Source organism: Aedes aegypti, chromosome 3 (assembly GCF_002204515.2).
Source record: "Aedes aegypti strain LVP_AGWG chromosome 3, AaegL5.0 Primary Assembly, whole genome shotgun sequence".
In the NCBI taxonomy this organism is placed as follows: domain Eukaryota; kingdom Metazoa; phylum Arthropoda; class Insecta; order Diptera; family Culicidae; genus Aedes; species Aedes aegypti.
The window spans coordinates 291301534-291326835 of record NC_035109.1 but is presented as its reverse complement, the minus strand read 5'-3'; the positions used below and the strand labels follow the sequence as shown (position 1 = coordinate 291326835).

The window sequence follows — 25302 nt, the reverse complement described above, 5'->3', positions numbered from 1 at the left end:
CCTTCTAGCGGATAAATCAAATGGAGAAAACGTGATCCTTTCCTCACTGCGCCACCCTGTGGTGATTCTTCTTGCATTCAATTTTATCCCGATTCCAAACTCACTAAAAGGGTCGGTCCTATTCTCGACTGCTGTTGGGCGTAGAGCAATCGTCGCTTCGAGGCGTAAAAACGGTACTCAGGTAATGATGATCGCCAGTAGCAGCGGCCCATGGCCCATAACTACTACACTGAGAGTTCGATTTACGTCCCTTCTAATAACGTAAATTCCATTTTCGAAATTTTACGTAAACAAAATTTGTGTGCACATACTTATAAGTGTTCCACGCTTTAACAAAAAAAAAGATCAACAGAAAGCTTGAGAAACAAATTAAACTATTTGTAATCTAACAACTACCAAAAAACTAAACATTACATATATTTTGCAATTGGATTAAATGGACAATTTTATGTGAAATTTGCGAAAATTTAGTTTGTCCATTTAATCCAATTGCAAAATATATGTAATGATAAGTTTTTCGGTAGTTGTTAAACTTCCACTCTGCAGGTTAGCCGTAAACCACGAATCATAGAGAAACAAAAAAAGATTGGAGTACCTTGTACCTTCTAACTCCGCCCTAATTGCAAATCATAATTAATTAAACAAGTATTTGTAATATGTTCAATATACATACAAATTCTATCAACATCGTACTTTTTCTTATAAAGGATGGAAGACGCGGTAAGCTTTTTAATGATATCTTCATGCCTAGTAAAGCGTGACATTGTTTGTGCATGACCCCCAACAGTTCTGGCTCGTGAGAAGAAAGATTGAGAATATCTATAGTGAAAATCCTAGGAAACTGACTGTAATTATTGCTACGAGAAAATTCTTTGACCGTTAGAAAAACAAATGGAGTAATCCTCTAAGGCATTTCTGAAAAAAAATCAATGAATCTACGGCCAACCTTGTATATGTTCTGGGACAAATTGCCGTGAGCATCGCTTGATGTAATTCTTGAAATGTTCCTGGATCATCCTTAGAGAATTATCTTATAATTATTGGATATTTGGATGAAGTAATGGATTAATCAGATACCAGTCACATCGTGTTATACACAGCACGAGTTCGATGGTGCGATAACGTTTTATATACGCTTGATGAAGAAATTCAAACGAAACATTTGATGGAATTTCAGTGCGATGAAGCATTTTTCAAGCATCTTCAATTTCATTGGTAAAGGCAAGCAGTTTGATCTATTTTTGTCAAATTTGTTTATAAAAATTGATTTAAAAAGTATATAAATATGAAGGATATTCATATTTATGAATATAAATGTTAACAAAAGTTGATCTATGGTGTCTATTTCAATGCAAGTCTTTTAAAAGTTTCTATTTTTCATGGGAGGTCTCTAAAGTAGTTATTGTAACCAAAATGATCTCAAAAGTCTCTTTTGTCCTTATTCTAATTGCATTGAATCTTGATGCAAAATTGTACAAGCTCTAAACTAAATAAATCTTCAGGGACTATAACGGGTTAATTTCGTCTCAGATTCTCCGAGGAAAAGCTTCAGGAATTATCATAATGATTTATTTAGAATACTTCAAGTGTCTCCTACAGGGATCTCTCCAAAAAAAAATTCTAGAGATTAATCTACCAATTCTTCCAGAAACTATTTCAACGATTTCTCAATGAATTTCTCCAGAATTTGATTCAAGAGATCCTTGAGAACTCTAAAGCTAATACTTCATGTAATTTCCTCAATATAACTTTGTTTTTTTTTTTAAACTGTCCTAGAATTTTCTCCAGTTTTTTTTATCCTTCAACAAAATTCTCCAGCTTTCACTCTAGGAGATTTTTCAAAGATTACTACAAAACTTCTTCCGAGGATACCCAGAGTGTTTGAAATATATACACTACCCGCCATAAGTATGGAATATTGCAGCACCCCGAAAAGTTTAGCATCACCTATAAATTATAATATTTATGATGCAGTGTCTCGAAATCCTTACTTCCTGCAAAGTTGCGGTCTTCAGCAAAATTGTTATGGAGTTATGGATGCACAATTTTGCCACTAAGTGGTGCTAGTGTGCATGTAATTGGGTCATATTTCAGTAGACTCTAGCTCATTATCCTGATTACCTAGAAAGTTCGTGTCTTCGGCAAAGTTGTTCAGAATCTTGAAAGCAATTTGAGGCATGTCTGTTTAGTTAGCAATTTCGCCGCTAACTGGCGCTAGTGTACATGTGACTTTGGTCATATTTCATACTTTAGCTCATGATTCCGACCTATAAAGTTGTTCAAAAACAATTCGAAGAAACACTGTTTGGTATTTGGCAAATTTGATATTTGAATATTTTGAAAACAAACAAATACCTTATTTCATTTTGTATTATATAATATTCCACCATGTTCCGATTTTTTTCCTAAGTGTATAAGTTTGCAGAAAGATACTTTCTTCTAAACATCTTCGAACATATTTCTATTCGGATATTTTGGTATTTCTCTCAAAATTATATTTTTCAACACCCTGTGGTGCTAACAGCAAAATTACTAATCAAACAGTGCTGTCTCAAATTCCTTTCAAGCTTTCAAACAACTTTGCTAAAGACATGAGCTTTCTAGGAGGCCAGGATCATGAGCTAGAGCATTCTAGAACATTACCAAATCACTTGCACACTAGCGCCACGTGGCGGCAAAATTGCTAACTAAACAAAGCGGCCTCAAATTGCTTTCAAACTTGTGAACTACCTTGCTGAAGACACGAGCTTTCTAAGTTGTCGGGATCATGAGGGATGGTACACAAATTTTGTCACGCTAAATATCAACTGTTTTGAAACCCCCCCCGCCCCCTATGTCACGTTTTTTTGTATGAGTCCTGCGAAAATTTTGTAAGGCTTGATAAGCTTGGCCTTACCTCCCTCCTCCCTTGGAGCTAGAACTTGTTATAATATTACCAAATTACATTCAAACTATCGCCACGGTGTCTGGAGATTTGGCCGAATGCCGTTTGGTTCGTGGTTCGTATTAAAAACTCAAATTGCAAATAGCTGTTCTTTCAAGAGAAGCCGTAAACCGTTTTTGTTACTGTCAAAAGCTGACTACAAACGCAATGCGAAAACCTCTGCTGACAGCTATTACCACTAGCAAAGAAATAAATAATTGTTTACATATAGGTTGTTTTTCTTTCTGCACTGTCTCTTTCTTGAACTAACACTTAGAAGCTAATTGTTTGTTTATCAATGATGATTTATCATTCTTCCAGAATAAGCTAAATAAGTTCTTTGAAATTCAGCTTAGAAATTAACTACAAATGCATGCTAGCTGTATTTCACAATTGATATTCAATTTCGGCCAAACGGCATTCGACCACCGCCACGTAGCGGCAAATTTGCAGTGCTGCCTCAAATTGTTTTCCAGATTCTGAATAACTTTGCTCCAGACAAGAACTTTCTAGGTGGTCGGGATCATGAGTTAGATTCTGCTAGAATATGACCAAATAACATGCATACTAGCGCCACGTAGCGACAAAATTGAAAACTAAACAGGGCTGCCTCAAATTGCTTTCTAGCTTCTGAACTACTTTGCCGAACACACGAACTTTCTAAGTGGTCGGGATCAAGAGCTAGATGAAGCTATGAAGATGTCTTCAAAGAATTTCCCCACTCATTTTCCCAGGAATATCTTCACAAAAAGATCAAGGATTTGTTTTAGGAAACATATGATAAAACATGATTATGTTTGAAAGTAACCCATGATGAACTCCTACAAAGTTCTCTGAACGAACTAATGGCCTCTTGAAGAAGTCTTAAAGGATTCCGTAGATTTTTTTAAAATTGCTTAGATGATTGCAATTACTTGAATATTTACTGTAATATCAGCAGGTGTGGAACCTCAGATGAACTTATGAAGAAGCCATGAAGAATTTACTTGTAAAATACACGACAAATTGTTTGGAACAACTACAGGAGTCATTTAGCATTAAATTTGGGAGAAATCTTTAGAGAAATATCTGAAGGAGCTTTATGAGGAATCCCTAGTTTATTTGAAGAGGAATTCCAGGCAACACATTAAATATATTTCCTCGAAAAATCCCTGAAGTAATTTTTGGAGCAATTCCTAGGATAAATGTGGATTATTCCATAAACAAATCCATATAAAAATTCCTGAAAGGCAAACTGGACAAACTGGCGTAGGAATTCTCGTAGATCTTCTTGAAAAAATCCTCAAATGAATTTCTTTAAGAACCGTAGAATGTTTTTTTTTCCTTCCTATAGGAAACTTTAGAAGATTTCCTATAGTTACAACAGGCAGAATCAAAATAGTCATGAATTTCCTGGAGCAAATTACGAAGAATTTCCTCTAACCATCTTTTGAGCCAACGCTGGAAGATTTTTTGGGAGACTTGGTGTTGGAATCAATAAAGAAATTTCTGAAGGAGAAGTATTGTTACTTGCGGTCCGGATGACCACCTCTGCGTCTCAGACACCGGCAAGCTAAAGCACGGGTCCTGGGGCTTTATACTATTTATTTTCAAACTTACGATCGTGTGTGTGTGTATTGTGATGAGTGTTGGGCCGGCCGGCTACGCACTGCTGCACCCCGAGCTGAAGACTGATACTTGGCTCTCGAATTGATCTGGAGTGTCGGGGGATCGAAAGCTAGCATGGACAGGCTAGCGGAACTTGTGTTGCCCACAGCTGCGATCTGCTTGGGCTGGGGACGATCGTCTGTCTCGACCAGCCACGTGGGGTGGGTTGTAGACTTCCCTTTCCAAATATCCCTATCCTCTTTTCCGGTCAACCTGCCTCTTTCTCTCAAATTATATACAACAACTAACGTAACATGAACATATTTGTATGACAAACAGAAAATATCACATCACAACGGTAACAGTATATCTGAAGAGATATTTGTAGAAATCACTAGAAGAATTTCTGAAACTTTCCCTCGAGGAATTTGAAAAGAAATTCCTGAAGAACCTGTGAAAAAATCGCGTAATACCCAAGTAACTAAATAGCACTTTAATTCGCCCTGCGTGCTAATATAGTGCTATTATACAGCTGACATACTCCATTTCAGCCGTATAATCGCCCCATAAGACCGAAAAAGCGAATTAGCGGGTTAGTGTGCTATTTTCTCAATGCCTACTTTTTCCATATGGGACAGTTATGCCTTTATGGGTAGTATAGATTCATGACATAGTCCTTCTCAACGGAAATTTGCTTCGAAGTTAACCGTTTTGAAGTCTCAATGCCATATAGTTCCATAAGGATAATGTAATAACATTCTAATGACGTTTCAAAACTAGTAGTTGACAAAATAAAATTAAAAAAATGGGTTCCGATTTTGGCGCGGTTCCGTTTTCAGCAACTAAAATTTTCGACTTTGTTGCCAAAAACCCACTGACTGTACTTAAATATCAGTAGAATATACTCAAATGAGTCTATATGGGAATCAAACTTGTTTGTAATCTCTGGAAAGATTACTAGTTACGCTTGTAGATCTGAAGGCCTGTGCTCGAAGGAGTTTTAGGGCGAGAATTCGATTTACATAGTAGAAATTCAATTTACGTTCATAAAATTCATGTTAAATTCTCTTCAACATAACGCAAATGGAGAACTTAGTGTATACGTATTCTATGTGTGGCAAAACAAGCTGCGCAAGATGTTAATCCAATTGGATACCTTTTTGCCCCCTTCATCTGCGTATGCTTCAATTTTCCAATAAACTCTAACGAAATGTACCTATACCTATGTGCGGTGGTGATGTCTGGATCAGCCGCTCTTACTTCATATGAAAAACCACGAAGTTGATGCAAGCCAGAAACAATAATAGAAGGAAGCAGTCTGTTACATTACGGCTGAAATCGGAGAGCTCTCCCTATGTCGACAGCATCGACCACCAAACCGAAACCCAGCCAGCCAGCGCCATATGCATAATATGCTTTCCAGTTCAATAGCTTTCTTCATGGGCTATGTTTTGCCAGGGCCTGGATTTTGCAACGTCAGTTACGTACAGACCGTACAGCATATGTTGATGAACTCTACCTCGTCCGTCCGTCCGGGAGAGGTTAAAAATGGCAAATCTCAATTGGCTAGAACAACTTCATCCGTCCGATCGTCCGCCTTTCCGAGACGGTGGTTTTCTCATTCCGTTCATCTCAGTTCCGTGGAACCGGAGACCATCTCTAGACCGTCTTATACCGCAAACGTGATCATCTTTTTGTTCTTCTGTTGTTTGCGTAGGTGGATTGCTCGCCAAAGTTGTACTTGCGTGCCATAAATTATTCAGTTTTGTGAATTAATCCATTCATTCATAAAATCTGAATGTTTATACTGGCTTCGTGTCTGCCGTTGGAAAACGATCGATTTTTTTGCGCTTCTCCAACCGGGTGAATGGGAATGGGCGGACGGGGATTATCGCACCTCAGCTATAGATCATCCTACTTTGGTTGAGTTTAGTAAACAACACTTGCTCGGTTCGCCCACTTTTTGTATGGATGTTAAATGGAGAACATTATTGGTGTCGGAGAACTGATGATGATGACATGAGAATTGAGAGGAACATAAACATCATCGTTTTACAAATATTCAAAACCAGTTTTTTTTATCAAAATTTAAGCAAATCTCATGAAAGTCTATCATTCTATTACACTTGAAATTTGTAATGCGATGATAGATTTTCAATAGAATTTCTTTAAATTTGAACTAAAAAACATATCTTTAATTTTTGATTATTGCTAATGATTGAATGTTGGATTCTTGTACCTTAAGAGATAGAGAGACTCACGATTCAAAAAAACGTCTCTGAATTTCTTTTTAGGGACCATATCATATAATTTGTATGATAGTAAGTCCTTTGGCGTTGTTCATTAGAATTGACAAAAATCGAACGGTGTTCCGTTCCAGGGTATAATGTACGATGTGCGATGAAGGTTCCCAATAATCTGCCAGCCAGTGCGCATCGTACCTTCGTGTTGTGCGTACACGAATTCTCTCTGCTCTTGGAAGTTTTCTTAAAAACTACCTAAAGCAATAAAACAGTACTTTTCAGTGCAACAAAAACAGTGCTTTTCAGTACTATTTTTTCCACTATTGATCCCTTTACGATCCTTGTTTGGACCCGTGCCTTCGATTTTTCGTTAGACCCGTTGGCGAAAAAAACGTCTTAGGAGGTCACGTCTTCTTTCGTTTATTCACTAAACATGGTTGCAACTACAAACAAAAGGAAGGGTGAATCTCTGAATTCACAAGTTCCTTCCAAAAAAAATGGGATTTAACTGTCACTAAACGTGGCAAAAATGGAAGAAAGGACGTTTCTCTGGAATGCGTAGTTTCTTCCAAGGGTGAAATGAATAATGTTGATAACTGTATCGAAATGAGCAATCAGTTCGATGCTCTAGACAAATTTTCCGAACACCAAATCGAAGCAGCCTCTAGCCCAGGCTCTTTGATTCAAGTGAGGAAGCAAAGTTTTTCAGTTAACGATCGCTTGATTAGGAATCATACCCATCAGGAAGATCATAATCATGCTCATTCATAAACTAATTTTAATCCGTCGGGTAGCCGTTCGAATCTTTCAATTTCGAATGTTAATCCTTGAATGGTAAGAGGACGAGCTGTTTATTTTTCTTACAGCTAATAATGTGCATATAGCAGTTATTACTGAAACGTATTTGAAACCTGGATCTAAACTCAATAGAGATCCTAACTTTTTTGTTTATCGTAATGATCGACTTGATGGGGCATGTGGAGGAGTTGCAATCATCATTCATAGGCGTATAAAACATCAACTGTTTTCATCATTTGAAACTAAAGTTTTTGAAACTTTAGGTGTTTCTGTTGAAACACAGTTTGGTAAATATACTTTCATAGCTGCCTATTTGCCTTTTCAATGCTCTGGGCAGCAAGTTAATTTGCTCCAAACTGACTTGCAATAAGTCAAAATTTTTTGTCATTGGTGACTTTAATGCCAAACATCGGTCATGGAATAATTCTCAAAGTAATTCCAACGGCAGAATTTTATTTGGTGAGTGCTCTTCAGGATATTTCTCAATTCAATACCCTGATAGCCCTACGTGTTTTTCCTCTTCTAGAAATCCATCTACGATTGACTTGGTCTTAACCGACTCTAGTCATCTTTGTAGCCAATTAGTTACTCATGCTGCCTTTCTTGGTTGGTGAAGAGTCTTCGATAGGCCACCTAACCAGGGTTGCGCTACCTACATCGTGCTAGAGGGGCTGCCTCCTCGATGCTGACAAGATACAGCATCGTCCGCTTGTTCTTTACATGATGACCACGGTCATAGCCATCACAACCATCCACCTTTATCAGGGCTTTGGACCTGTAGCTCTGGTTCTCAATAGTTTCAAGTTCTTTCGGACATGCTTCTATGGTGAGCCGTCATGCACTAGCGGAATTCAGTGGGCTGGTCACTTAGTGCGAATGTCGGAAGAAAGAATTGCGAAAATAATATTCAGCAGGGAACCAGGTAGAGGCCGGCGGCTTCGGGGAAGACCACGAATACGCTGGCTGTACGCAGTGGAAGAGGACCTGGCGACCCTAAACGTTCGGGGCAACTGGAGAAGTTTCGCCCAAGACCGACGAAGATGGAGCTCTACAATACGCCCGGCAATGGCGTGATGCTACGCTGTAGCCATCAAGGTATCAAGGTAGGTAGTTACTCATGCTGATTTTGATTCTGATCATGTGCCTGTTACATTTCAAATATCCCATGAAGCGATTCTCAATCCTATCAGCTCCATTTTCAATTATTTTCGAGCCGACTGGAATATATATGAAACATTTATTGACTCTAATCTTGATGCTAATATTTGTTTTTACAAACAAAACATGATATTGACAATGCTCTTGAAACTTTAACAAATTCCATTGTTGTAGCCAGGAGCATTGCAATTCCAATCCAATCCGTGATTATAGACGATGATCTTAAACTCTTGATCCGTCTTAAACACGTGAGAAGAAGGCAATTTCAACGCACTCGCGATCCTGCTATGAAAATTATATGGCAGGATTTGCAGAAAGAAATCAAGAAACTTTTGGCACAGTTAATAAACAAAAATTATGAAAATAAGATTTCTCAATTGGACCCTGGCGCTAACCCCTTTTGGAAATTATCTAAAATTTGGAAAATACCTTAGAAACCAATACCGGCATTGAAAGAGGAAAACAAATTATTACTTACTAATTGCGAAAAAGCTCAAAAACTTGCTATGCAGTTTGAAAGCGTGCACAAATTTAATTTGGGACTTACTAGTTCAATTAAAAATCAAGTTACTCAGGACTTCGAAAATATTCTCAATCTAGAGAACGTTTTCGAAAATTCCTGGTAGACTGATTTGGAAGAAGTGAGAACTATTATTAATACAAATTCAAAAATATGAAAGCTCCTGGCGATGATGGAATTTTCTACATCCTCATCAAGAAAAATCCAGAAAGTAGCTTATCATTTTTAGTTGATATATTTAACAAATGTTTTCAATTAGCTTATATTCCTTACAAATGGAAAATGCTAAGGTTGTTCCAATTTTAAAACTAGATAAAAATCCTGCAGAAGCTTCTAGCTATCGTCCAATCAGTTTGCTTTCCTCCATCAGTAAACTTTTTGAAAAGGTAATTTTGAACAGAATGATGGCCCACATCAACGGAAATTCAATTTTTGCCAGTTCGGATTCCAACTTTTACGTGTAACAAATTTGATCCGTTCCAACAAATCTGAAGGCTACTCTACTGGTCTTGTTCTTCTAGACATAGAAAAAGCATTCGACAGTGTTTGGCATGAAGGTTTGATTGTAAAATTGAAAAACTTTAATTTTCCAACATACATTGTTAGAATAATGAAAAGTTTTTTGTCAAATTGTACACTTCAGGTTAATTATCAGAACTCCAAATCTGAAAGACTTTCTTTAAGAGCTGGTGTTCCTCAAGGCAGCATTTTGGGACCAATATTATACAATATTTTCACATCTGACTTACCTGAGTTACCTCAGCGATGTCAAAAATCCTTGTTTGCGGATGACACATGCCTCTCCGCCAAAGGACGATGCCTACGTGTCATCTGTAGTCGATTGCAAAAAAGTTTGGATATTTTTTCTTCATACTTGCATAAATGGAAGATTTCCCGTAATGCTTCCAAAACTCAACTAATAAAATGCCCACATAAACCAAAGCTCTTTATTTGAAACCTTCAAGTAGACATGTTGTCACGATGAGAGGGGTTCCAATAAATTGGTCAGATGAAGTTAAGTATCTAGGGCTCATGCTAGATAAGAATTTAACTTTCAAAAATCACATTGAGGGCATTCAAGCCAAATGTAATAAATATGTAAAATGTCGCTATCCCCTTATTAATAGAAAATCAAAACTTTGTCTTAAAAACAAACTTTTGATATTCAAACAAATTTTCAGGCCAGCGATGTTGTATGCTGTACCAATATGGGCTAGCTGTTGTAATACCAAGAAGAAAGCTCTGCAGAGAATTCAAAATAAAATTTTGAAAATGATTCTGAAGCTTCCTCCCTGGTATAATACCAATGAGTTACATAGAATATCCAATGTTGAAACATTGGAACAAATGACAAATAAAATAATAAATAATTTCAGGCAAAAATCGTTACAATCTTCTATTGCCACGATTAACGCGTTTTATGTTTAGATTAAGTTAAGTTAAATATGTTCAAAGCGTTTTTGAAATCAACTCACCTGTAAAAAATCTGAACTGCTACGGCAAATGAAATGTAATATGTTGTTAACAAAATGTTAATAAAATCTTAAATTTGTTTTACCAGATTTGGATGATAGTGTTGTCTAATAACACAGAACACCTAGATATAAGAAATGAATGTAATGTTTGGAATAATACTAATAACACGGTTCTCCCCTGACCGTTATTATCAGAAAAAAATCTCCATCAAATCTGTACTCACCAGTCGTTTTCTATAGGTTAGTTGCATGTCTGGGAAAAATTTCACAAAAATCGTAGGGCCCGTTATGAATTTACGCCCTTTTGATTATATTAGTCTCCTAATTCAAAGGAAATCTGAGATATTTAAACAGATTTTCATTGGCTGTGATTATCAGAAGATATATAGCATCAAAATTTGGTTTAAAGTTAGTTTATTTAGTCATTTGTAACCTCTTGGTGGAGTTTTGATTAAAAAAATATAGACCAAATTTGGAATTACGCCCTTTTTAAGATGTGACCATTGACAACATTAATTTTAAATATATCAATTGAGGATTCTAACACAGTTGAGCATGTTCAAATGTTTTCAATGACACATTGCACATACATACTACAAAAGTCTTTCACTATCAACTGATTTTTCATAGGCTCAAGTGCTTTAAGGCATTACGGAGCTAATTTCATCATGTAATCAAATTAGTTCTTGTAGCACACTATTCTGGCGAATAAATATGATGAACCCATGTACTCACGATTCAGATTATTTAACATGCTACAGATTGCTACCTGTTGTACATCGAATTGAAGCATACGTCAAGATGTACTTTACGAGTTGAGTTTTCGGTTATGGGTAGCAGTGTATGGAATATAATGAAATTAACGACGTAGAAAGCAGCGATACAATATGGAAGAAAATAATGCAAAGTTTAAAACATCCGTTATTCTTTTGTTAAATGGAATTCAAGTTTGTAGATCTTTCAGAGCTTAATTTTAAATGTTTGTCTTTTTCAGCTTGAAAAACTTTGTGTAGCTTCCAAAGTATGATTTGTTTTCGTTTGTGAAGGGTCATAGCAGCTTGTGTGTCTTTACTTAACAAGCACAGTTCGCCATCGAAAAAAAAGTTTACATATGGGACGGTCCATTAATTACGTAAGACATTTTTGGGAGATTTCCAACCTACACCATCCCCCCCCCCCCATAGTAAGATTTTTTGTATGAAAATAAAAACATATTTGTATGGCGCGTAAAAAACTCAACTTCCCCGTACTTCTTACGTAATTGAAGAACGGCCCCTCTTATCTGAGTAGGATTCAAACCATATTATGATAGGATGATAGGTAGACTAGCAGGTAATCAACAAGGCCACAGGACAATTTACGATTTTTCGGTAACCTAAACGGGAATCAACGTAGAATCCATGAACAACTATATTTTTATCATATTTAATATATCTTTTTAAAATTATACCCCTTAACTTTGAATTCCATTACCCGGAATAACTGAAGACCATCACCGCGAGTTCCAGTTCCAAGAATGGCATTACTTTGAATTCCATTATCACGGGACAATGTCATTTGAGATAATAATATATTCGTGACAATAGAATTTAGCGTAACAGTGCGTTCAGTGTGAGGAAACTCAGGTTAAAGAAATTCGGGCTTTTATATTCAGTAGTTGTTAAACTTCTACTTGGTTGGTTCACCGTAAACCACCATCATAATTAATTAAACAAGTACTTCTCAAGAGAGTTTAGATACTTAAGAAAGACATGTAACGTTAAGCTTTGCAAGTGTTATGATTTTAAAATCAATGAAACCAAATAATAACGCATTTTTTGTTATTTCTCTTAAGCGTATTTCAAAAACTGAGACTTTCTCTTCACGAGTTAGCTTGAGAATGAGTTAATTGATTAATTCAATTCGTTAACTATTGAATTTATCCAGGGCTCTAATGTGTTTGTGTAATCGAAAAAACCGGGAAATTCAAAGGAAAAATTGCAAATTTGTGCAAAATCTAAATGTAGTAATGTATGCTACAAATGATCACAAAAGTATTGACAGTGATCTAGAGTTCTATAGTTTGGCCAGTAGTCCATTACTCGGCGATTGAAGTTTAAGTTCTAGGGCAGTACAAAGTTAGCCGAAACAACTGAAGGGGTTGCTAGTTGGGCTATAACAATATATTTTGAATATTAATAATGTCCTATAAAATGGCTCCGTAATGCCTTAAAGCGTTTGAGCCTTTGAAAAAATAATCATTTGTTGTGAAAGACATTGGCGACATTTAAGTGCAATGTGTCATTGAAATTATTTGAATATCCTTATCGGTATTCGGATGCCTAAATAATCTATTTGAAACTAGTGTTTCCAATGATTACTCCTAAAAGAGGGCAAAACTCCTAATTTTGTCTATTATCTTATATAGCTCCACAAAGGTGTTACAAATAACTAAACAAACCAACTTTGAACTAAATTTTTATAGTATATTTCTTCTGATAATCACGGCCAATGAAAATCCGTTTAAATATCTCAGATTTCCTTTGAATTAGAGGACTTACACAGTCAAAAGGGCGTAACTTCAAAACGGGCCTTACGATTTTTTTTTAATTTTGCCCAGACATGCAACTAAGCTATAGAAAACGACTGGTGAGCACAGATTTGATGGAGATTTTTTTCTGATAATAACGGTCAGGTGCTCCCCGTGAATAAAGAAATTAAAAAAAAATGAAACGAATCAGAAAATCTTTAATAATCTGCCAGTTACGAGCCTCCACGATTCGTTTGCGTTCAAAGTATTCCCGAAAGTTTGATTCACGATTGCCCTCTCAGTTTTCAAATTTATTTCGATATCTTCTTTCGAAAGGGAGACGTCCTTAGCGTGAGAAGAACCTCCACACATCATGAATTGAACATGTATGTGAGAATGTTTGGCACCATGGCCTCACAGTTCCCAGTGAATACGTATAGTATGAGAATGTGCTTCCAAAATCACATATTCCTACGTCAGAAACGCACAATATGGAAAATTAAGGGTAATGAATGTCAACACAATTTGTATATAATTCCCCACTACGATTCATTTGCGACAATCTGTGATGACAACAAAACATGGCGTATTTATGCATGCAATCTAGAATCGTGTCAAGTTGTATAAACTGACAGATTTTATACCAATCCAGAATAGAATCAAATGAAATCGTAGAAAATCATCAACAAATTGCCAACCAAAGTTGATATCTGTTGATAATTGGTCTCGAAAAATATCAAAGTTTCGCTGTATATGAAGATTGCATTCGTATTAGAAAATAGTCATATTTCGTCATACTTATTTGGTGGGGCAGTTGCAAGATGTCCGATCATATTAAATTGTTCATTGTAACAGTCATGTCAATTGTTCTAATTAAGTTCAAGATTTCCTGCCTAAATCCATCAAATTCGTAAATACTGACCACGATTGGCGAAACCCTTGGTCTCCTCACTTGTTCAAAGAGTCTGGACTAGTGGCTGCTTCGTTAATTTGTCAGTTGCTGCTAATATTTGTTTTGTCAGTTCCAAATGGTCTCGCTTCGAACAGTTGAATCGTCAAACAACATCAAATAAAGATGTCACGATGTGGCTTCTCCCGAATCCATCACAATTCAACCTTTATGGGTGACCTTCTCTTCCGCGAACCGTGCCTCAAAGGCATTCATAAAAATGATTAATTAGTGGAAACCTTCTGGCGTCCGCTTGTTTTGATGCTCGCTTTTCTATGCTCCGCGGAAAACCGCACAAAAGCCACAGCAAACAGTTTGTCACTTTCGAGTGCATAAGTCATTTAATGAATTCGGTTCCATCCATTTCCGTGTGCTCGCGGCTCATCGTTTTCAGCCTGTTCGGTAGAGAGCACTCACGCGGGGACTTTTGTATTAAGTGACAAGCCGCAAATTGCTTCGACCTGATGCCCTTCCTCCTCCTTTCGTTGCACTTACATTCTGAAACGCATTTAGTGTGCATTAAGGTGATCAATTTTTACATAAAAATCAAACTGTAAAAATCTATAGTTAAATTTGTTCATTTGGACCCCCAGACTCTTTACAGTATCTATTGTGAAATTTTGGACGGAATCTGACAATTCTAAGGGGGGCTAAACGGGTTTGACGTTTATATGGAGAAAATCGATCAAATCTATGGGAAAACTGTCCCGATTACTTTTTTGACCATATGAGTCGCTGTAGTTGATGTTTTTCTTCCATTAGTGACTTGAAGATTCTCTTATCGATGGTGAAAAGACTGCAACAAACCGGAAGTTTGATCATTATGGGTCACCCTAGTGTTCATCTCTGATGAGGACATTGTGCACTGAATCGATGCACATTTTTATTAACATGGGGATGTAGATCTGCGGAACGAAGATCGCTGTAGACGAGTTGACGCAACGAGCTTCGTCAAACTGAGGCTGTAGGTTCTCGGATTTGATATACATCATTGCCGAGCGCATGTTCGGGCGTGGAAAATGTATCTAGCGTTGCTTCACAGCTTCGGTAATCGATGTGTTTTCAAGCGTCATAAACCGCAAAGATATAGCACCCATCAAAAGCGATCTGACAGCTGCCACACGACGACGACGACGAGTTCATACCTAGGGTGTAGGCGTGCAAAGCTTGATACGATCTGATGGATGACTGTTGTAGCAGGATTAGGCCTGTATTGGATGAGGTGGTTGTTTCAGATTTTTCATTCAATTTATAATCAGTTTACAGAATAATCAGTCTAATATTCAATTTTGTAATCGGATCAAAATTGTTCTTCAATGTGGTTTAAATTTATTATTTAAACGCATGGGTTGAGATGAAGGAAGAGTTCAGACGGACTACTGTAAAGTTCAGCACATATAGCAGCTTCACTAGCAAGACTCACTTAGGTATTTTTTTCAAGGATTACTCTCAGGGATCCCCATAGTACTGAAAATTCTGTAGGTTTTTGAAGGTGGAAATACGAATATCCTCAAAAATGGGCTTAAGCTATTTTTAAAGATACTTTCAAAGATTTTTTTTACTAGATCCTCGCAGGATTTTTGACATAAATCCATTCAAGATACCCGACAAGAATCTCCGTTGAATTTTCATTGAGAATTGTCTGTAAGAATTCCTTTCGGAAATTTTTCAATGATTATTCTTATAAATCTCCCAAAGTTTATTATATCGACAATTTTTCTTGAGAATAATTTTGAATTGCCCTTCAGTTAGCTCATAGGATTGATCATAAAACTATCAAAAGTCGAGTCTAGTACACGACACTGAAGACGGCCTTACACATGAGGTCGAAATACGCGTATCTGTCGAAGGATACAAACTCTAGTGGAATTCAATGCTAACTACTGCTAAATTCGGTTTTTCGTTTACTCATAGGTATATCCAACAGCTCGAAGATTTATTATCAATAAATTGTAATATAGGGTACACACAGTCTGTTTGTCTGTGGTATTTCCATGAAAAATGCGACACTCTTGCAAAGTTTTGTCCAATGTGACGAAAAAGTTGTGTGATCCGAACAGTATTATTTTAAATGTGACGCAAAATTATGTAATTTGTGCCTTAAATTTTCGTCATTTTACTTAAATTAATTGAATTTCGATTAAATAGATTAAACGGATTCGAAAAAAATGGTCAACCTTGACACTTTTGAGCATGTTTGACGTTTACTTCGCTAACAAATTTCCACTGGGGTTAATCCTATCTGACATTTCGCAAGGGACACGGAAAACAAAATATATCCAAAATTTGAGTTTAAACCAAGGGGTGTGACAAAATCTCAAAAAGCGTAAAAATATATTGGAATCAAACCAAAAAATTGAGTAAACATGGGTTTCTGGCCTAAAATTAAAAAAAGACAATTTACACCGTCTTCAGCACATAGACTGAACGATCACTAACATTAGGCAACGGACAACAATAAACACCCAGTAGCCCAGCGATGAATTTTTCGTTTGACGTAAAGTTTTCACCAACTGGAGCGGGAATCGAACCCACACCCCGTGGCACAATACGCCTAGACGACTGACGCCGCTAACCGCAAGGCCACGAAGCCCACCCAGTGTTTGGTACTGAAACTGGAACACGGCTTTAGGGCCCTAGTGTACACATTTTGAAATTCTTATTTATATTAATTCCGTGTATGTAATACAAGGCGAGCCCCGATCAACCAGTGTTACAATTTTATTGTCCAGCGATGGCGATCGCCAACGATTCAAAACGATTCGATATCGATCGCTATCGAAAATCACTGACTGGTTGACTGGGGCTCGATTAGGCAGCAGTAACGCTAGCGTTAGCGTTAGCGTAGTTACGAAATACTTTGTAGATTGGATACTAACAATATTCATGTTTCTTTCCGATAATCCTACCCAGGCAGCTTTCAGAAATAAGGTTGGGGGTAAACCTTTATTCAATTTTAAACAAGTTGCCTTGTTGCCAAAAATCATCAATATTGCTATTCCCGGCCACGCCCATCATTACCGTAACTTCGAAAAAGGAGAGGAAAGGTTGATATAGCACTTACTTAGCGAGAGGCCACTTACTCAGCGACACCAGAGGTAAAATGTCATAGAATTCGTCTGAAAAGCTAGCGATGGACCAAAACAAAACATTGTAGTTTAATTATTTTTAAAATTAATCATTTGAATACCGGCCATCGAGAAAAAGAAGATTTTTTATTTATCCTTTATTTTAATAGTGTTTCGTGATTCATGTAAGGTTTCCGCCCATTAACGAATAAAGAGCGAAAGCGCTCCCTCCAGGGTCATTGGATCAACGAAAACAATTGACAAAAAAAAACAAGACAAATGAAAAACAATGAAGTGTTTGTTATTTTTAAAAATTTGAAAATTCGAAAAAACATATGTTCCGTGTAAATTTTACTACCGTATATTTTACTACCGTATGCGCAATCATCTCAACTTTTTTTCAACATGTATGTATGTATGTATGTAGTTAGCCACCATCCTTGCTTGAGTCTTGCTCTGTTTGCGGTTCCACTCAACAGTAAGGTCAAAATTCAAAACCGATCAGAATTCAACATACAGCTGCACAATGGACCGAATCGACAATTTAGTCGGAAAAAAGTGTTTTCCCTGTTCTCGTCGATTTTAGACGTTCGATGTCTTCAGAGAAGTTATTCGTAATTGAGTTTTGCAGCTTTTAAGAAAAAAGTTGAATAGGGTGGCCCTTATTTAAGTTAAAATTGTGACTCAAACATTTCTCTAAAAAGTGGTGCATGGAAAAATTGTAGATCTGGTTAAATTCTACAACTTTGCTGAAGACAGCACGCCGTTAATTTAAAAATCTTGTGAGTTATAAGCGAAATTCGAGTTTTTTAAGTGTATTTTTGAAGTGAATTTTCTCAATTTACAAAAATTGCGTTTTCACAGTTTTTGCAGAAAAAGTTGCCTATTGTATGGCCTTTCAAATGCCACTAAAAGAAAATTTTTATCGAACCAACTCCATGAGTTATGGGCATCTAAAGATTTCATAGTTTTTCACTCAAATTTGCTTATAACTTCAAAATTACAAGAATTACAAACTAGCGATATTTAGCTAAAACGTGTATCTTTACTTCCTCTGCAACTCTTCTCAAGACCACATTCACGTAAAACTGAAAATAAAAAAGTTAGACCAAAATAATTGACTTTTTGGGTCCACCCTAAGTTAAAACTTTCAGTTAGATCAAAAGTGAATCGGACAAAGTTGTTCAAAATAACATTTGCTAAAAGTTTGCAGAAGAGTGCAGCCACAAATTTCATCAAATAAAAAAGTTTGAGTCAAAATTTTAACTTAAATTAGCCATTCTATTCAACTTTTTTCTTAAAAGATGCAAAACTCAATTACGAGTAACTTCTCTGAAGACATCGAACGTCTAAAATCGACGAGAACAGAGAAAACACTTTTCCGATTAAATTGTCGATTCGGTCCATTGTGCGCTGTATGAAGGGCCAAAAGGCTAGTGGCGGACTCGTAATCAGAGACACTTTCGCCAAACCCGTGGGAAATAGGGAATCTCCTTCCAAGGGTATGATCCAACAGATTGAATATCTCAACTTTAATCAACATTTACGTAAAATCAATTGTCGGTTGTTGTGAAATATGCTGACCAAATTTCTCATGTCAGAAACAGAAACTTAATATGCAGCTTATAACTCACGTTTGATAATTACTGTTATTAAATCCTTTAGTTTTAAATCTGCTTAGGATTATAAGGATCTAGATTGGATTCGCAGGTTTGTATTCATTGAAAATGAAACCTTTTGAAAATTATGTACAGAAACTTCAAAATATTCTGCCCAAATCCAATTTTGTATTGCGTTGTAGGCCTGCTTTATGTGAGAATTATGTTTCGTATCTATAACAATCTTGCAGAAGATAATGTGAGTAACATGTCAAAGGTTTCGCAAGAACCCTGCTTAGAATTATGTGAAAATCTGGACAAAACTCCCAAGAATCCAATCATCCATTCGAATCTTATTAAGCATTCTGTTGATTTTTTTAAATTTGTTTTCAGTTTTATTCGAAAATTCTTTCAGTATTTTGTAAGAATTTAAATTGTGACTTAGGATACAATCCTATTCAATATGTCCCTTCCATTTTTTTTCAAGTGCGTCGTGCATTTTGGCGCCCCCTAAATCCTGGCGCTCTTGGCGAGTGCCAACCTGGCTAACCACACGCTACGGCACTTTATGTACGTATAATAAAATCAGCTTTTGTGTTATACAATCCCTACCTATATGTTAGACATTTCACAAAAATCGAAATGTCTGGGATTCAACCAGTCTTCTCCTATTCATAATTGCAATACCAAAACAATGTCCAGAAAAAGCAAAGAAAAAAATGATACTACGGTTGAATGTTTATGATTGGACATGAGGTTGAGAATCTCGTAGAACAAAAACTGTAGACAAATGTATGTTTTTCAGGTAAAGTACACCGGAGCAAGGTAAAACGCAATGTTTTGAACATGATGCCAACAGAAGTTAGCAGTTTTTTTCTTCCTTAAAAGTTGGCTTCAATTGTCATCTTTATGTTTCTGTAATAGAATTTTGCCTCAATAAATGGAAGCACAATGAAACTTTGCTATTTCTATTTCTATTCTATTTGCTATTTCATCTTACCCTAGCTGTTTCAACTTGCGCAGGTGTACCTTACTTTGATGAACAAAAATCAATTTCAAAAGTTGTTTTCAAAAGTTGTAAAGTACTAGGGTAACGGTCGTATTTTGGACCCCCTAAGGAAGTGATTTTAGTTGTTTGTCCCAATTAATTAACTGCACAGCGTTACCAAGACCAAAAACTTGCCAAATTGTAGAGAAAAACTTGCTCTACGAGATAAAGATGCCCATACGGTCATGTAGGATCCAAAAAACGTCGATAATAATTGAATTGTGATGCACTGGTTTTCTTTATTTTGGACACACCAATACATTTTGGACCCCCAATGTATATATTTAGGACCCCCGACATTTTTTATCGTTTGGCGACAAAATCCTCGACACTGGTTGTATAATATGCTTGCCCATAGTCTAATCAATCGATTGACAATGGAAAACCGAAGAAATTCTACGTTTTTAGTTCAGAAATATGAAACAAGTTTTTGTTTACATTTGGAAAATTTCTGCCGGCTTCAATTTCTATGTGTAACGTGTTGTAACGGTTGCATGGATGAATCGATTAAATTAAATAAATTTCAGATAAAATAAACACATTTTCTATGTACAAACGGTTGATGCAAGTGCGGAATAGTCCTATCTTTCCAAATGGCAAGCAAATTAAGTTGGTCTTTCGATTTAATCTGGGAAATTTACAGGAAAATGGCCCAGGGGGTCCAAAATATATTGGTTACCCTAATAAGACGTTCAATTAGTAATATTTATTTTGCTTTTCATGTTTTCAAATATGTACTCGTTAGAATTTTTTGAATGTTAAAAATAGCAAAACAAAACAAAAATTTGACTTGAGGCACCTCCTAATCTTTTCCAAATGGAATGAAAATTTGTCTGGTAGTTTTTTTTTGTATTGCAATCATGAATAGGGGGGGGGGCTAGCTACAACAAATATAATGGCTAAATATAATCACTGCAGAATGAATGATCACGTAGTAATTATCCAAGCTATTCATGTTTTCAGTGACCAACACATAGTTTCAATCTAACTAAAAATATCGTATTGATAAAAGGCCTTTTTATTTGCTTAAATTAAGGGTAAACTTAATCCATTAATGATGTCCATAATCTATCGCTATAAATGCACTGGTGATGAATAAAGTATGTTCGTACCTGTCACACGATATACACATGCAAACATGATCAAATGATAGTGAATTTTCTCTGGTAATAACTGTGGCAGTGCTCACAGAAACAATAACCTGAGAAGCAGGCTCAATCCTAGTCGGGACGTCACGCCAGAAAGAAAAAGAAAGTTGATTTGACAGATTCAACGGATTGATTTGACGTATTTCGTGCGTGTAATGGCCTTTTCACTAGACGTTTTAAATCAGATGATCTCGAAGCACTTTGACAGTTCTTCTATAGAAATGACAGCCACGTTTATTCACTGGCACACCACAGATGTAAACAAATGCATAAACGAACTTATCAAATGTAGAGGCCCATACGGAAAGAAACGAAATGCACTGATGAACTCAGAATATAGAGTTTTATGCGTGGAGACTCGTTAATAGAACGATTTCATACATCGTTTTGTGCGGGTGTGATGTAATTCGTACGAGTAAGCGACATTACACGTAAAGTTTTTTGCGACTTCTGGTTATCTGTTGTGGGCGTAGCCTTGTTAAATCTGAGCTTGTGAGTTGCCATTGACTCGATTTCATTATTTGCTAACAAAACTATAAGAATCTACAATGTTACACCTAAGTCTTAGGCAACCCAAAACGAGAAAGGGAAATCCAACTCGGAAAACTAGGTCACAAGGTGTGCAGCAGCTGATTCATCATCTTCCTTGACAGCTGACGCTCGCCAGATTCGTGGAAACCCATATGGATCCAAGCCAATCGGTTCGCTGTGCCATACCGCAAGTAGCCAAGCAATCTCATGCACCACCGCCGCCACCGTCTACCGACAAAGATTTGTATTTATTACACTGCAGAACACGATTTTGTCTCAAGCACCAAAATACCGCTATTTACTTAATTAGGAAATGCTGAATTCATTCCCATTTACAGAAATATCATAGCACATCTAGTTTTTGAGTTATTAGCTGTTGAAAATGCTAAATTTTACTATTTCAGCCAACTTGCATGCAAGTTTTCCCGCTTGTATGGCAATTTAGTTGCTTAATTTGCCTAAGAACTCAAACTTCATGTGTATAACAAAACTTATCAACAAAGTTCATAATACTTCCGATGCTCAAAAGTTAATTTTTGTTGGTTTAGAAAAGTTTTGTATTTTACCATATAAGAGAAACGAAGAATTTCGTATGGAGATTGCAAGCTGGTTAAAAAAACTATTTTAGCTCAATTTAATCGTACAATTTCAATCAAATCATATCTGAAATGAAAGTTTAAGTCCTATTTCGCATGCTTGGTAGATTGGTTCATAATATTTTTTGGTAAATCATTGTTTAAATTTAAAGCAAACATCAATAAAACCAGTGTTTTATACAACTTTGGCGACCTGTAGCTAAAAATTGTGACGTGCTGGAACATTTCTGAGAACGGCATCAGATTCAGCAACCCCAAATCTACTAATGACATATAATTTGATTCTTGAGACACGCAAAAATGTCATTTTTGTTACGCTGTGTTATACACTGAGGGTAGCGAGGAAAGTGAAATGTAAACGTGAGATCATCAAATTTCAAACAGGGAAATTGTACGCGGAATTTCAATTAGTTGAATACCACTTTGACCTGATTTTGATGGCATGATTTAGCAAACAAATCCAAGACTAACGATGCTGTCACAGACAAACAGGCGTAGCACTTGAAATATTTGCATCGTTCAGCAAAATAACGCATAATTCTTATAAATAGTAGTTGATCGTCAGTCCCCTAGAGGCGCTCGTGTCGCTTTCGTTCTTGTTTGACGTTTGCGCACTATCGCCACCTAGTTCAAATTTGGCTAAATATTATATGTTTAGCAATGAGCGAAGTCCAAGTAAGAATATTTTAAACTGATGATTGTTTTAGCTGTTACGTATGTTTGTCTCTGACGCTGTCGTTCATTCAATAGTGAATCATTTTCATCATCGTTATTTAATCGCAATCATCGCTAATTAGTTTTCAACCGATGTGATCCCTCATCATTACATCTCACCAAGGAATGACGAAATTACTCTTCGAAACAATAAAAGTGCGTGTCAAACTATACACGTCCATCTTGATGCAACTCAGGAGAGCACCCAGTTCTGCACTTAGGTCGAACAATTCTCACTTACGCCATTCGGAATATGCGACTCATTAAAAGAGCGGCGCCCAACCTTTCTGTATCACATCCGCCATGAACAAGAGGTGCAGTTTCACTTTTAATCAGTTTTTAACCATAACATCTTCACATAGGCCTCCGTCTTAATCTAAAACCTAGAGAAGCAGATTGTGCTGCGGCACATTTCCCGTGCTCGCACGATTGATGATCAACCGGATTATGAAACCGAAACTTTTAGCAAGTTTCCCATCCCATTTCACGATAGGGGAAGACGGGGAGAGATGAGAACTTCAAAAATGAGCTCGATTGATCTATTTGCAGACATAATTTCAGAATGATGATTTTTACAGCACGAGACGTACGTATCAGATAGCATATCGGGATACATTGACCATTATTCTGAAATTTCTGAAAATTGTTGTGGAATAATTCATTACGCAACTTGAAACAGTTGCGTAATGAAAAAGCGATGCATAACAGTCATTACGAAATTGAAATCAGTTACGTAATGACTCTCACAGCACTGCATAATTGAGTGCAGGAAAGTAGGTCGATTTTTGACAGATTGGAAAACAGCCAATTACGATGAGAAATTGCTAATAGTTGTTTACGGAACAAGTTGCAGAATGATGATTTTTACAGCACGAGTCGTAAATTTATCCTACGAGGCTTGCCGAGTAGGATAATTACGATAAGTTCTGTAAAAATCTTTATTCTGCACCGAGTTCCGTACAACATTTTTTGCAATTTTGTAGAAGACCACTTCAGGGTCTCAGAAATCATTTTTGAATGCATTCACCATCATTTTAGAATTTCTAAAAATTTGTTGTTTAATGATTCATTACGCAACTCAAAACAGTTGCGTAATGAGAAAGCGTTGCGTAGTGAATCATCACAGCACTGGTTTCAGTTACGTAATGACTATCCCCGCACTGCATGCTTCAGTGCAGGAAAGTAGGCCGTTTCATGACAGATTGGCGTGATGAAAAACAGCCTATTACAATCAGAAATTGCAAAAAAAGATTGTTATTTCACTCCATTGACAAAAAAGTATGAATAAATTCAATAACTCAACAGCTTACATTAATAAATAAAATTTTACGTACAAAGTCTAATTTTTCAGTTTAAATTTGCAAATCAGAATTGCAAAGATTTTTTTTTTAATTTCTGAAGGGAGAAGGAAGCTTACAAAGGGTGCTCATCTTTCCCCATATTCCCCTCATACCATTCTGTGTGATCGTCGCGCATGCGATAAGTGTAAAATGGCATTATTGCTGGTTAGGTTTCCGAACACGGGAAAGACACGTTTTTTGTTTTCCATTGTGGCGGCGGCGACCGACGCATTGTTCTCGCGCTGACTGGCTGAGACTTTTCGGTTTCAAGAAGATTCACTTCTTGGGTTGGGTCAGGGGGGCAAATAAACCAACCGAGTGAAAGGAAAAAGATGGATCAAACTGAATGAACGATCGCCGGCGTCGTCGTTTAGCTGAATGCGTTATACTATTTGGGGAAACTTGGAGGCAATGCAGAGGGAACCGATATTTTAATGGTCGATAATTGTTTCGAACATCTTTGTTAGCTTTGGAGCGATGCGACAGACGAAGACACGCAACCGGAACGGATATCAGCGGTGCGAAACTGTATTGTTCGGTTAGGTAACTAGCTGCTTTGGTTGTACAATCGATAAAGTTTGCGGTACTGGACTTACCTGACCAACTACCATCGAAACGACCTGAAATTACAAAAAATAGAAAAATGATTAGTACTTGGTAGGTATGCACCTCATTTGATTTGAAATTGAAAAGAAGACCTCAGAGATTAAAGAATTGTTATCAAATAAGTGATGAGTACAACTTATCCTATCCAATTTCGCCTCAAAACCTGGACAATAAATAGCCCACAGTAGCTGGAACGATAAACGTAAGTTACTGGACATTAGGGTGTTCCAAAATTTAACCGATCCAAAAACTTGGGAACTCAACCTCCAAATGTATAGTTAAAGACAGTGATGGAAAGTGGCAAACATGTCTGCTCAACCGGAACAAAACAAAAGAAAATGCTCGCGAGCATCAGAGTGCTGATTTATTCGCATCTATCGGGCTCGCGAATGTATTCGAGGCTAAATTGATTCGTGATCGTGATTGGAGCTGTTCAGAGTCAATTGCGCTTTCGAGATGAAAGCTATTTCCCCTCCGAGATTTCTGGTTTT

At 36.7% G+C, this 25302-nt stretch overlaps 1 protein-coding gene across 8 annotated transcripts in view; it reads right to left on the bottom strand.

The window, feature by feature from the left end:
- Positions 1-25302, bottom strand: part of LOC5578976 (putative uncharacterized protein DDB_G0277255) — a 296522-nt gene that overhangs the window by 164190 nt on the left and 107030 nt on the right. For all 8 annotated transcript variants that reach the window (XM_021848810.1, XM_021848811.1, XM_021848808.1 and 5 more), the window contains one exon: positions 24802-24825. In XM_021848810.1, the coding sequence (XP_021704502.1) occupies positions 24802-24825 (24 nt within the window). The remainder of the gene's footprint in view (positions 1-24801; positions 24826-25302) is intronic.